The 15,241-nt window shown below is 40.9% G+C and overlaps 1 protein-coding gene across 1 annotated transcript in view; it reads left to right on the forward strand.

Moving 5' to 3' along the window:
- The window catches only part of OSBPL10 (oxysterol binding protein like 10), a 122,394-nt gene that overhangs the window by 102,036 nt on the left and 5,117 nt on the right, over positions 1-15,241 (forward strand). The window contains exons 8-10 of the mRNA XM_087770775.1: positions 3,739-4,222; positions 13,067-13,253; positions 14,681-14,863. Coding sequence (XP_087626901.1) covers positions 3,739-4,222; positions 13,067-13,253; positions 14,681-14,863 — 854 coding nt within the window. The remainder of the gene's footprint in view (positions 1-3,738; positions 4,223-13,066; positions 13,254-14,680; positions 14,864-15,241) is intronic.

Below are 15,241 nucleotides of genomic sequence, written 5' to 3' on the forward strand. Positions count from 1 at the left end.
CTTTTACCTTGCAATTTTAAAATACAAGTGGGATGAAAAGAGCCTGTTTTATTTCCACAGTGACACAGATGACAGTGGAAAGCTTTTGTACCTCTAAGAGAAGGACATCTCAGCATGGTGTACCTTGGTCAGATGTCTGAAAAATGTAGGGAGTGGTGCTGACACCCAAGTTTTGCCTCACAGTAAATAGTAGGGGGGATAAATATCTCTGTTCGTAAGAAGTCATGCTCTTACTTTTCTCAGTTGCATTCAGATCTAATTAAGTACAGGTGAATTCAAACCTAGGAGGTTATGGCCAAGCTTTGAACCAATATAGTCTTTTGAACCTCAATGAAAAGTGAAGAATGCCTGTCAAACTGCTTCCTTGTCACATGAGGTGTGAGAGCGAATAAGAACAGAAATTATTCTAACATTTTAGAATGCAATCAGGAGATTTTTTGCTTCAGACTTTGGCAACTTGGTATTTATTCTAGAGAGATTCTTTTGTCCATTTGGTTGCCGTGCCAGCTTTTTCTCAGAGGAAAAAAATTAGGCAGTTTTCACTTTTTAGGCAAATACAAAAAAAAAAGAAGTTGTAGTCCAAAACCAATGTAAAGAACATAGGTGCTATGGCCAGTGCATTCTGTTTGGCTGCAGAAGAGTTGAAAACCTCATTCCTTTTGAAGCTAGAGTACTAGCACAAGTGCATGATGGTCCAATGCAGGCAAGAAGAATGCCGTACGCTTCCAAATTTGTTTATTTCTATTTTGCTTATTTCTGCAGAAATCAAGATACGGCTAAGTACAAAAAAAAAAAAAAGACTTGTGTGATTTTTTTTTTAATTATGTTTGTGGTGGTTGCCTATTGAAACTTTCAGGCAATGAGATTAGTAAAAGGCAATGTTTTCTAGGCATCTTTTGTAATACGGGAGTTGTCTAAGCTTAAAAACTCAAATATTTTTCATCTGTAGTTCTGCCTCCTTTTGAGGGAACAGTTGAATTATTCTCTGTTTTGCAGTGGGTCCTTTCCTGCTACAATTAAGATGTAGTTTCCATTTTAGTTGGGCTTTTAAAGCAGGATAATTTGAGCTGGAGTTCAAGCTTTATTCAGATTTTAAATTGATTCTTGAAACTGAGTAATAACTGTCCCCTGGTTCAGAACATCTCATTTAATGGCTATGTTGGCATAGCTGTGTTAAGTATGTAGCTGCAAAGCACACAGCTAGTGCTTGAGAGAGTAGATATGGGGGCTAGGTGATCAAGTCAACAGGATGAAACCACAGCAGTCTTAATGTTGTACCATAAAATTTGCATCATTTTAAGTATGGTCCACAGTTTTCTTTCCTGCTCCTCCATTTGAACTAATAAAGGTCACTCTTTTTAGAGATAGCCTCTTGGACATAACGAGATGCAGAGTGCTGTTTATTCAAATGAGTTTCCCTGCCCTTTCAAGTCTGTGCAGTGAACTCATGATAGTACTAGTATTTCGAGACACAAGTGATGGTTTTTTTTTTCTAGGTTTTGCTGTCAGTCTCCCCCTTGATAACCTGGTCTTTGAGTGTGCAATTTATATTAAAATGAGATCCTGTATTGAGGTTCAGTAATGCTGAATTGCATTTTTTTAAGGTTATATTGGGTAATGAGTATTGGTCAGGATAAGAATGTTGCAAGTAAGATGAAATTGTTTAAAGAGCTAAAAATACCGTAAGAAAATCCACTGCCTTTCCACTTCGCCTTTCAAAGTTTTAGATTTCACTTCTAAAAACCAATCTCCTCAGCCCCTCGCTATCACACCAGCATGGGGACTGTAGGCTGTCTCTAACACTCAGTAGTTTGCCACTCATAGTGTAAAATTAAGTCTCTTGCATCTTTTGGAGCCTCATTAGGTTGGTAACAGAGACCACGTAGAGTCCTCAAGGCTTACAGAGTAGAGTCACAGGAATATTACAGATGGAACTTTGCTTGATTTATATCTAAACTTGTAAAAGTTATTAGCCTATAAAAGCCTATATGTGTGTAAATAATATACAGAAGAAAAAAGCAAATGAGCATGTATGTTACCAAATGGAGTGGTGATCTGTTGGTTTTTTTTTTTTTTTTTGCAGTCGTGGTATGTTGACTTACTGTGTAGGTAGTAAGACTGCGTTTGAGCCATTGTGACTGGAATTTTTTTTCATGTTTACAAGTTTTCTTTGAAAAGAACTAAATGATGAATAAAAGTTTGACAGCTTCTATTTCATTATCCATGGGATCCAAAAGGACTGAACTGTGCTTTGGTCCCACTCAGAATAGCAAGCTGGGGCAGCAGGGGGGAGAGCAAATGTGTGTGTTTGAAGTGTGGCTCCCTGCCTGCTGTAAATAACCCTTGCTTTTGGGAAAGGAAAAAAGTAAACGCAATGAAGAATTAAAGAGGAAAGCAGAAGAATTGCTTTAAGAGGGGACAGCTGGTGGTCTGCATCTGTCATCATTGAGCCACTTTGACTGTAGACATGGTTGTGTGTGCCAGCAGTTCCTTGCTGGTCATGCAGGAGCAACCTCTCAGCTCCCCGGGACGGTCCTGCACAAGGTGTGGAGAGTGAGGGAGAAAGAATGGAGAGAAATAAATTATTTTAGGTCCTGTAGCCCCTGTCTGTCTTGCAGCTCACTCCAGGGTGTTTCACTGAAAACTTTAACAAAATGTTATTCCTAAGTGGGTGACTTTGGGAACATCTGCGTTGCTAGATGAGCCACTTGAGACTCCATCCAAATCACTCCAGTGCAGACTGCCTCCAGTGCAGACTGCCTGCTGCTCAGTCCCAGATTTTTTCTGCCCCCCCTGAAGCATCTGTAGTCCCAGGATATTAATGTAACAGTTTGTGCAGTTTTTGTTTGTTTCTACTTGTCTGGAATAAGGTGACGGCGTGCAGGGGCCCACCACAGTAGTACAGTATGATCTCAAATTGAGGGGATGTGCCATGTGCCTGGAGGTGACAGGAGAGCCTAGAGGTGACAAGGGATTTGACTTGGGAGGTGGGAGGGAGGGATGACAGTGTAGGGCAGAGGGAATCAAACCTGGAGGGCTTTCCTGCCTCTTGGGAGGAATCCTTGGCATGGTTTTATCCTTGGAAACACGCCTGAGATTTGGTTTTGGTTGGATCTAGTTGACTTGGTTTGTTAGAGGCTACAAGGGACCTAATACGTACACAGTGGGTGGTCAGGGGCCCAGGAGTGAAGCTGGGAGCCCAGTTGTTTGACAGAATGGGTCGATGTACCCCTTGCACTGTCCACCACTTACAGGTTGGTGATGTGTATGTTTATATAAAGTACTCGTCTTCTGGTGGTTTGGGAGGGTGTGCCCTGCCCTTTTTGGAGGGTTACGATTAGTTGGGTTTGTTGATGTTTGATGTAAATTAATTTACATCAAAGTGTGGTTTTATGTCCTGTAAACAAGGAGAACAATAGGTGGCTTGTTAACTGAGAGGAGAGGAAAAGGCAAATTTCCATGCCAGCCGAACAGCCCATTCCTATTGTGTGAGCTGCTGTTTAGAATCGTAATGAAATAGGAAGCAGCCTGTGTGGCTGTCAAGGCTGCTGCTTTTTCCTTTGCTCATCATTTACACTGCAAAGAAAATGAAATTGCTGTGGCAGGGGAGGCAAATATCCTGTCCTGAAACTTGGCAGGGCCAGAATTGCAGCTGTCTTAACTGTTCTCCCCCCCCCTTCCCCCGTGGTAGTATGATCATGGGGAAATCATACCTGCCTTTGTCTGCTTTGCATACAGGTAGTGCTTCCAACATTTATTTTGGAGAAAAGATCCCTGCTGGAGATGTATGCAAATTTCATGGCCCATCCAGACCTGTTTTTGTCAATTGCAGCTGGAGCCACTCCCGAGGAAAGAATTATCTGCTTTGTGGAGTATTATCTAACAGCTTTTCACGAAGGCCGAAAGGGAGCGGTTGCCAAGAAGCCCTATAACCCTATAATTGGTGAAACGTTTCATTGCTCGTGGGATGTGCCTAAAGATAAAGTGAAAGCATTCAGAACTAACGGTGCCTCCACGGTTTCTAAGGACCCCACCAAGGAGTTTGGCCAGGACCAGTCCACTTGCTACAAGCTGAGGTTTGTAGCTGAACAAGTATCCCATCATCCACCGGTGTCTTGCTTTTACTGTGAATGCAAAGAGAAGAAAATGTGTGTGAACGCTCACGTATGGACCAAAAGCAAGTTTATGGGCATGTCAATAGGTGTTTCTATGGTAGGTGAAGGTAAGAAACGTGCTTTTATCTTCTTTTTTTGAGCTAATGTTGTGGGTGCCAACACACCAGCAATCCAGAGATTTTCCTGCTTGCTCTCCCTCTGACCTTTCATTTGAACCTTGTGGCTACTTGCTTTTGTGAAGTTTGGAATTAAAACTGTAGGGCTCATAAAACTTTTTTCTGTCCAGACAGAATGCAAGACACGCATTATGTATATAAACGTGTGCTTACATTTTTGTGAGACTGTTAATTATATCTGAAGTACAGTCATATGTTAAATTGTAGTAGCAAATGGCTACTGACAGTGTATTCTGTAAGAACATTTTCATTTGTCTTGCTCACTTTTAAAGTAATAGGCGATTCCGTATGGGACAGTTTCACAACTGGAGCAAAGCAATAGGAAAAAACATGTTTTTACTTAAGCCTAACATTATTTTTTTTCATAGTTTCTGCAAAGAATCATGGTTTCTGTAGTGTTTACAAAGTTGGTGTATTATCTCAAGCTTTATAGCAAGTCACGTAGTCAAGGTATAAATCGTGATTTGCTATATCATACATACACGGTCTGCTTTGTGGTAAGTCATTACTCAGCATGAATTCAGAAATACAGGGAATCATAACGAATTCTTAATGGATGATCTGAACTGATAAACACACCTGTACCAGTATCATTACTGACTGCAAATGTATTGATGTAATGTTTCTAAGCAATTTAGTCAGTCCCTTTTGCCATTTGAGGGTAATTGCCTATGTATGGTTTTCAGTGTTTTGTCTTAACTAGTTTTTAGACTGTGGTCTCAGAAGCACCAGGACGACTTACAGTAAATGCTGCTTTTTGTCATCATTATGTTAAACACTATGATATTAAAGCAGTAAAAAAGTAGAGTGGGAAATGGAGTGATTTCGTTTTGCTTATTAATAACAAAACAATTATGGTGGAAACATACAGATATGTTCTGCTCTTCCTACTAGCTAGAACTAAGGAGCAAACTCAAACAGAAGAAAGGGCTCCAGTAGCTTCTTTCCTGATGGCAATATATTCCCTTTTTTGTAGAAGAGCCATGAAACTTCCTTACTACTGGATTTGGTATGGTTGTGATAGTTAAAATCTATAACAGCACGGCTGTTTCTTTCTTCCTGTGATTTAGGTATTTTGCTTTTAATACAGAGTTAAGGAAGTTGGGAAGGGAGCCTCAGAAGGGAAATTGGTCCTTCTGTCTGTCTCCTGGCTGTACTACTGCCAGCCTGAGTCATTGGTTTCACTTGCTGCATTTTTCCCGTACATATTCATTTCTAGTACTGTTTTTCTCAGTGAAGAGAGGTATTTAATGGAAATAAAATTAAACACAAAGTCACTTACGATTATGTAGGAGTAGGGAAATTTCTTTCTCTTGTTGCTCGTGCACACAGTTCCCTGGGATTGGGGGGGTCTACTGTGGGGATTATTTAAGACTTCAAAGTCCTGATGTGTCCCAGTTTTGAGAGAGAAAGGGTCTAGGAATTAACCACTTCCCTACCCCAAGGATTGTTTAATGTGTGTTTGTGAAAATGAGTTCCCCCCTATTCCCCTTATCCCCCCCCCCCCCCCCCCTTTTTTTTTTTCATGATCCTGGAGATATCCCAGGAGTGGAGGCAGGCTTTGGGGAACATCTACAATGGTGAACCTTTTTGTTGCAAGGTTTGCTGCTGTCTTTACGATGGGCATTTTGGGAGGCAGTTTGGGTTTACCAATTTATAGTTATCATTTGTCTTTTTTGTTCATGTAAGCGGTGCAGAAGCGTGCAGCTTCGTGGTGACAGCATTTCTGGGAAGTGATGGAGAAACCCCAGTGCAGCCCAAGCATTTCTGTTGCATGTTGAGGACTGGCAATAGGCAGCAAGAAGTCGTACCACTGAAGCTTTTCTACCATCTGAAAACAGCCAGCCTAAACCTGATAGCCTTGGTTTAAAATGTTTGCTTCACAGTGCGGTTTCTTCACTTGAAACTACACTTTCTTCAATTTTTTTAAAAAATTTATTTTAGTCCTAGGGAAGTCTTCCTAATTAAGTTGGTGTGTAGATTTGTCAAGCTATGCAAAAATTAGAATCTACTGCAGACATTTCTTTCTCATGTGCTGCATAAGTATAAATTGTGTATTAGATTGAGGTCAGCATCAGTACTGGGGAATAGATTGCCGAACCAAGAAAAATTACCTGCTGGGCTTACAATGTGGAAAAACTATGTCGGTGTATACATGTCTGGTAATGCAGAGCCTAATAATTTTTTAATGTGAAATATAATTTGGAGGATTTTCTTTGTATTCAAGGACATTTTATGCGTTGCAGCATTTCAGATGGGGTGAGTTAGTCCAGCAAAGAGTAGATTGAGGAAAGACATGCTGTTAGTCAGAAGGTGTATGAAGGTAGCTAAGATAGGTAGAAACTAAAGTTAGCCATTTAGGAGAAGCTTTCTGACAACAAGGTTGGCTGGTAAACTTGTAGAATCTTATTTGAAACTGTTAAAACCAGATTAAGTGAGTTTGTCAGGAATGATTGAAGGATGACTCATCCTGCTTTTGAGAAGAGACAGTGACATCTCATGAATCATAGAAATCCCTGGGTTTTGTTTGTTTGTTTTTGTGGGGTTTTTTGGGTTTTGGTTTTGTTTTTGTCTTGTCCCTTCCTCCTCTGTTTTTGCCCATTATGAGCATTCAGCCCTTTTTCTGGCTGTTGCTGGAGTTTACTTACGTACATGTGGGTGCCTTTGACTTTTTGTTGGATCAGTAAGGATTTTAGATTATTCTGCTTGATGCCCCTTGAAAAGCAGTTTCCTTGATATCTCTAATATACTTGTGTCCATTCTGAGACTTCATTTAAGTCATTCTGGTGTTAGTATAGTAGTTTCATTATCCTGTGCATTCATTCAGTACTATTTGATGTATGTAGGGAAAAAAAACCAGGACATTAGAGAGCTGCAATTAATGTTTTGGATAATTCAGTGGTAGGAAGTGACCATCTTGTTCCAGTTCAGATATTTATCGGAACAGTTTTGCTTGACCTGTAACTTAGTTGTGACCTTAGTGTTGAAAAAACTGTGATTTGTTTTGAAACTGTGCTCTCTATTGAATAGTTTTGTGTGTGGCCTTCAAACAATTCAATGAAGCTTTTCCTACTGCAGTGGGCTATTTACAGAAATACAGTAGTACTGAATTTGTGGCCCTATACTGTGTAAGGAATATGCTGATAATGTTTCTGTGGTGCTTTTGAAGCCTATTTTTTTAACTTGTCACAATGTCCTTAGATGTATGGAGCGTGTTGCTTTTTATGCTTTGTTGTTAGAAGCAGCAGTGGATATCCCGAAATAGGATGTCAGGGAAGTACAAAGGCTTCTATAAGAATTTAAAGAATTAGGGGATTTGAGGACAAGTATGGTCCTGTCGTAGAAAGGCTCGGTATCTTAATTGTACAATTTTTAGTGTATGTTGCATTTCAAAGTGACTGAAGATTTTTTTTTTCTATCTGTGATTTTTTGTTTGTTGATTCAAAGTAAGTGTCAGTTGCAGAGATGCAGAACGAGTAGGAAAGCACTGCTGGAAATCTGTGTGAGAAGCTGTTTTATATGCTAGCCCTTCATCTGTGGTTATGAGGGGTCTAAATCTGGCTTTCTAATGAAATGTCTCAACTTTTTCTTCGCTATATAACAAAACCCCCATTCTTCAGAAGAGTCAGCATCGAGTTTCCTCATGAGAAAGCTACCCTGAATAGAAGAGAGGGTATTTTGCATAAAAGAATTCATGTTGCGTGCAAAGTCCCCAGTTCTGGTTAATGTTAATTATGTACTAATGAGAGAGTGAGGGAGGAGTGTAATGAATAGGATTACATTAAGATTTAAATTAGCAAAGGGATGGGAGAGTCAATGGAAATATTTAATGTTTTTTAAGTGGTCCAAAGAATCTTCAAACAGATCCTGGCTGTAGGATGAGGATGCCTTAGTGGAAAAGGCGGCGTTGAGCACACCTCAGTGTGGGCTGTGCGCGTTCCTTTTCTGCTCGAGTGTTGTTCCAAAGCAGCAAAATCCAACAAAAAGCATCACCTTTGATTCACAGGTTAATTTTGTAGACAGCATAAAGTATGTTTCAGTGGATTGCTCTGTATTATCAACTGGCTAGTTATGTCTTGTGTTTTCACTCCTGCTATTTTAAATGTTTTAAAAAATAGTGAGGTATAGGCTTCCAAAAATTATTTTTTAAATTGAAATCAACCTTGAAAAGATTTCATAGGTAGGGAAAAGGTTCAGTGCTCTTTCCAGGGTAAATCTAAATTAGAGTAATGAATGTTTTTTTTCTCTTGTTTTTTTTCTGTTCAAATATGTGTATGTGTTTATAGATGTACAGGTCTATAATTTCTATTCCTGAGGCACTAGCGACTTTTTAATTTACCGGTCCCAAAGATTGACTGCTCCATGAAACTAGAGCTACCTAAATATTTCCCTAGTGCTAATTTTTGTATTAATATTTTTTAGCCCAGTGGTTTCAGAACAGTTTCCGTCTGGCATGGCACTCATTACTTAAATTAGCAAATGGTTCTAGTCTTTGGAAAATGAGCAGTGCAGCACAGCTCGTTGGAAGGTTTATGAAGCGATAAGAGCCCTGTGCTGGCATCTCATGTTTTCCTGTGCCAATCTGCGTGGCTGGTGATGCACTACGCTCCTGGGGGGTTCATCCCATACATAACTTACTCCTGTTTGTGCCGTGTTAAGAATAATGCAGACAGTATGAAAAGCTTGTTAAAATAGGAAACTGCCCTCGGCCGTTTGTGTCCCACGTACCATTTGTTGTTCGGATTGATCTCCATACAGTCAGTGGGAAGCATTAAATTTCACATGCCTCTTCTGCAGCTTATTGATCGAGAGTCTCCTCTGGGTGTTTCATCAATATGTGTTACTGGAAAATCAATTCACAAAGCTGCAGCATCAGCGAGGGACATGTAACAGTCAAACAGGGAAAATTATACGCCGTGAACATCGCTTCCTTTAATGCAGCTGAGGAGTCGTGGAAAGGAGCATGTCTGTGAATACGTTGCCTTAGTCAAAAGCAGGAGTAAGTGGTGTTCAGGACATTTCAAGGGGGAATTTAAAAATTCCGCGCTTGTTTATAAAAAATTCACCCTTCTCTCTGGGATTTTTTCTAATAAACTAGATTGCTAAATCCACCGTTCCTCCCAGAGTACTTATCTGGTGCATTCTTCCATGCGTAATAGCTGCCTATAAATACTTAAGATTTTTTTTTAAAGGAATTTGCAGTTTCTGAAGGAATTCTTTGATGTGAGAGGAGGAAACGTTCCTGAAAATGGGAGAGTCTCCTGCAACTTTTCATGTATATTTACTTATAGCCGTTTTTAAACTAAAAATGAATAATCCCTTACAGTGGGGAAGCAAGGGAAGAAAAATAGCCTGCATATTTTCCAGCAGATACTTTTGAAGATCAGTCACAATGTAATGATACTTATAAGCAGATGTTAAGAGCACACAACGCTTTTAAAAATAACTGTTAGATTTTAGATTTTCTGCCTTCAATATCTCAAGATGTAAACTCGGCAGGGTAGGGCATGAATGCAAATAGTGGTAGCAGTTACAAATGTTGACTCTGTCATTTTGGCTTCCTCTTCCCTTAGAGAGCACGGGTCTCAGTTCAGACACGGCCCTGCAGCTACAGTCTTCGTGGTGCTGCAGTTAAACGAGGTTTTGCATGCGGGCTCTGGAAACGACGGAATGCAAAACTAAGAGTCACCTTAATACTAAAAGTAGTATCAAGATGTGGATTTTTCACATCTTCCCCTTGTTCTTTTTTAGATTATAATTATTGATCTGGAGTCATATTTTGAGTGAGATAGCACTTCATTAAAAATGTATTTATTCAGGTGTTTAAGGAATTAAAAAAATATGCTACCAGGTGCTAAAAATACTGCCAAGAGAGCTGGGTTCAGTTTTTAATATCTAACCTGCTGTGGTGGTTAAATATTTACATTGAAGGTCACTGCTGTTATTTGCTGTTCGCTTTTCAGCGTGCTGGGCAGCGTTCATTAGAGCTCTGCGTCCCTCCCACCCGAGTATGGAGGAAAAAAGCTATCGATCCCATCAGAGAGAGAGAAGCAAACCTATACTAACCCAGAAGGAAATTGTGTTTATCAGGGCAGTTTTCCTTTCACGTGGGGACATGCAGTGACGGTCAGGGGAGGATGGCTGGGCCCAGGGAAGTAGGAGGCTCTGGAAAAGCTCACGTGAAGGTGTGGTTCATAAATACAGTGAGGTTCTCCCCTAGTAGTGAGCGCCAGACCTGCCCACCGTACTGCTATTAGACCTTTTGTCTTTAAAAAAAAACAACCAAACAAACACAAAAACCTCACAACGACAAACCCCCCAAAACTGTCGTGTTGGAAGCTGATGCTTTCAGGCGGACTGTGCTTTCTGACTGTGTGAGGGTTGTGTCTGCGCTTAGACCATTAAGACTGGGGAAACGTGACCTCATGGGCAGCGCCAGAGGCCATTTCCCGCAGCTGGTTGCTGCTCCATGACTGTAGTGAAGAAGGTGGAGAATAAATGGTAAGGGGAGGAGAAAGGAAAGCTGACAGACTTTGAGTCTAAAACCTGTTGTAGTTCTCTATGTGGAAAATGCAGACTGTCAGGTTTCCCTTCCACATTGGATCAGTAGCCATTAGCTTTCTTTGATCCTTTTTGAATATCATCATCTAGTTAAAAGGCTTCTTGATTGTTCTTTATTAATTTAATGTTATTATAGCATCCATTTAATGAGTTTGATAAGCAGAGTCATCTTTTTGAGTAAAAGTTCTTCCTGGCTGCGTGTCCCAGGTGAGTTGGGTAGTTCAGCCTTCCTGCAGTGTGTGCAGCTTGGTTTTACCTGCCTGAGGAAGGTTGAGGCAAAACGTGTCTGTGTGTGTGTGTCTGTGTGTGTGTGTCTGTGTGTGTGTGTCTGTGTGTGTGTGTCTGTGTGTGTGTGTCTGTGTGTGTGTGTCTGTGTGTGTGTGTCTGTGTGTGTGTGTGTGTGTTTCCAGCTGTGTCCTGGCTATTCCCTGCTGGTGAGGGTTCAGCACATGACACGAGGAACTTGTGACTTGCTGAGGCAAAATGATTAAAGGTCCTTTTAAGACATTGCTTTTCTCTGTGCTTTTGCACTCTCCGGCTCATTTGTGTCAAACTTGCTGGAGTAGAAGCGCTGGCTGTGTTGTTGCTGGCAGGCTGAGGTTGCAGAAGTCCTGAGAACAGCTGGGTAAAACTACTCCCGTTTGCAAAAGCTGTTTTCCTGTGGAACAGTTTCAGAAGGCAGAAGTGACAAGTGGCAGAGCTTCCTGTGCCTGCGTTTGGTTCTATTAATTGGAGCCAATATTTAAGACGATGATTCTGGTAGAGCTCTCTGTGCTTTTAAATTCTGAATGTTTTTTAGGTTTGTGTTTTCATACAGCATCAAGGGCATATTTTTATGTTGGCAGTAGTAGTGCCTTGTTCCTATTTAGTGCTTTTTCATCATTACATGTCAGATCACTTTGCAAAATTAGTGTCGTTATTCCCTTAAACAGATAGACAAACTAATCAATACCACTACCAACGTGTCCTTCCTCTGTCTGCCCCAGGGTGAAGGCAAATTGGCTCAAGCTTATCTGGTTTCTAAACAAATACTATTACTATGTCAAGATAATTTTCTTGATTTCCCCCCCCCCCCCCCCCCCCAAATATTTCTGGGTTCTAAGTGCTTCCTGCGGTGGGTTATTTTCAATACCTGTTGTGAAAAATTATTTTCAAAGCTGTAATTTTTGCCTTTAGGCAGTTACTAAATGGGACACAAAAGAGTGTAAAACTCTAATCAAAAATATACTACAGATATTTGGCATGATGTAATTCTGTGTGCAAAGTTTAAGGTGCTCTTTACCTGGTCTTATGTCCTGTTCTTTGTCATCCCAAAGACCAAACTGCAGCTATGGTGGGGATAGAGCTGTATCCTTAACCCCAGGGGAAGCCAAGATCCGATCAGACAGGCGACTTTCTTTGTAGTTCTAAATAATCTTGAAGAATTACTGCTGCTGCGTGTTGTTGGTTTTAGTTACATCCCCGTAATGCTGAGGGTGGAGGGACCTGTGCAGAATGAAATAGAACTGCCAGTAATTTTCTCTGCATAGTGGAGACATTGGTCTTGGTGGTAATAAAGCAGTGGCCCTGGTGGCCTTTCGTTGATTATGCAAGACTTTTGCAAAGGCTGTGTGGGAAATCAGGCATTTGGAAATGAAGGAGCAAACTTACAGGAAATTTCTAGATGACTTCTTTAAGCATGTTGCCTAGTTGTGTCCCGGCAGACCTAGAGAGCGCCTTTCACTCCCACCAACTACTGCATCAGTAAGAAATTAGTGGAGAGGACCTGGTTGTGTCTGATTGAATGGAGAACTGAAGAGTCCTTTGGCCATGCCCGTATTTTTTCTGGGGAGAGATTATGATATGACCCTGAGTGAGCATCTGAATATTCAGTATGGCTTTTTGCAAGCAAATGTTATTTCTTTTCCAGCTTTGACAGTTTATTGCTTGTCAGTAACACAAAATAAGTAGTCCAGTCAGATTTTCTGACAAGCCGTTTGGTGCACGGAGGACCCCAGGGTACGCATTCAGATTGTGGGCTTTTGAAAATGTTTGTTGGAAGAAATTTATTCCAGAGGGCAGACTTTTTGTCTTAGCAGACAGCAGCCTCCTTCAAGGCGAGTTGCGTGTTGTGCTCTGTGTGGAAGTACATTTTGATGACAGTAATTGGTCAGTGACTGTCAGGTCTTATCAGTGAACTTTCATCATTTCACTTCTAACCTTCTTCCTACGTAGGTGTTCTTTACTTGATGGAACATGAAGAAGAGTATGTTTTCACCCTGCCTAGTGCCTATGCTCGCTCGATACTTACCATCCCGTGGGTGGAGCTTGGAGGGAAAGTCAACATCAATTGTGCCAGAACGGGCTATTCTGCTACAGTCACCTTCCACACCAAGCCATTCTATGGAGGGAAGGTCCACAGGTACGGGAATTACTGTCTTGTTTAGCTGCTACTGGATTTCAGTGGAAAGACTTTTGGGCATCTGTTTGGTTCTTCTGTGGAAGTATTTTATAGACAGATACCTGAATTTCTTTTCCTATTAGTGTCTGAGATGACTTACAGCTTTAGAGCACAGTTTATTGTAGTTACACGTTTTATGTCATTTAACTGAATTGGATATATTTCTCTCATTAAACTAAACTGAATGTATTCTTCCAGGCTTTGTTGCTTGTAAAAATTGCTGTAAGTGCAGGATCAGAAAAATGTACATAGAAAAGGCAGTATTTCTGCTACACCAGCTGCTGCTTCTGTGTGAGTCTTGTAGACGAACCGGTTTTCCAGGTGGGCCTCCTGTAAGAAGGAGAGAAACGAAAGTGTCGCTGCCCATAGCGGTAGCTCCCTACTGGGGCCTTGCACTTCTGCACTGAAATTCCAGATGATGAAAATATTATTTATGTGTCTTTGGTTCCCCTTTATTAAGGGTGTGAAGAGGCACTGTGCAAGATAGCTATCTGTCTTACTTCCATGCTAAAGCTGACGACCCAATCATTCACGTACACAGACCTCTTTCTCATTCTGCTGGAGACTGTAGCAGTGTCCATGAGAAGCCTGTGCTTTTGCATGGTTACCTCTGTTTTATTTCAGTTCATCTAATTATTCTTCCATATGTGTGTCAGCCATTTCAGTATTGTGTTCAGGCAAATATCAACATGGGCTGTTTTGACAGGGGTTTTTCTAAAAGGTGTAGATTAACAATTGGTGCCATCAGGGTGGGTGAAAATTGGGGAAGGTTGTGCTGTATTAGTTTACAGATTACTTGATGTGGCTTGCTGAAGCGCATGTGTGCGTGTTCATAGACACACATACGCACGAAACTTCTCCCTGCATTTTGGTTTTCCAGTCCTACCTGTCTATTTTGCTCACTCTCAGACCAGTTCTCGGACCACTGAGGCAGCTTTAATCATTGCCTCTCAGCAGCTGAGAAGTGAACTTGCAGAGCTAAAGAAGGAAATAAAGGTACCTGAAATCTTTGACATAGGTATCTGACAGCATTATGTTCAGGTGTGAAAATAGCATGTGTACTGAAAACGTCACATGAATGTCCGGAGTTGTGTTTCAGGCTGATGAGGTAAACAGTTCTGGGTTAAAGCTGAGTGTCAGAGCTTTAGGTTGGGTTACTGCTGTGCTTCAGGAGAACGTTGTCCAAAAGCTATTGCTGTGTTAGCAGAGCTTTCTTGGGTTCAGTCTTTCTTTTTGGAGACAGCGTCACTCCTTTGCTTGCAAAATTACTTTGTAGATGTAGAAAGCTGCTTGTAGCCTTAGCTGTGGCAGTGCTTTCATATGCTGATAATAAATGGTACCAGTTATTTCTGTGGGTTTTTTTTTTTTTTTCTTCCCTCTTGAATTAGGGTTACAGCCGAAGTGAAACACAATCCCACTAACACCATTGTATGCAAGGCACAGGGAGAATGGAACGGTACGCTGGAATTTACTTACAGCAACGGAGAAACCAAAGTGATTGACACTAACAAACTGCCTGTTATCAGGAAAAAGATTAGGCCGATAGCAAAGCAAGGCCCGCTGGAATCAAGGTAAGGGCAGAGGTGTTACAGTGTTCTCCTTCTGGACCTCGGACGGGAACAGAACAGGGAAGCAAACTGCAGTTATAAATGGTGTGGTTCAAAAACGCCTCGCTTCCTGCAGCACATAAATCTAGGCACAAATAGCTGAAGCTGTGTATTGGTGCTTTGGAACATAAATTACATTATAGTGACATAGACATCAATTTTGTAGAGGGGGAAGATGCTCGTGTGCGTTTTAATGAGCATTTGGAAAATGGTAATGCAGTGTTTTCACCTGCTTTTTTGAGAGATTGTAACATGGTAGTCAAATTAGTTTATTGCAAGTAATGTTGCATCTTATAATTTACACTGGAATTTCATGTTTTATATATTTTAGAATGCATATAT

The sequence above is a fragment of the Nipponia nippon genome, unplaced genomic scaffold (genome assembly GCF_047370975.1).
Source record: "Nipponia nippon isolate SJK-2023a ecotype South Korea unplaced genomic scaffold, ASM4737097v1 scaffold_1, whole genome shotgun sequence".
Taxonomy (NCBI): domain Eukaryota; kingdom Metazoa; phylum Chordata; class Aves; order Pelecaniformes; family Threskiornithidae; genus Nipponia; species Nipponia nippon.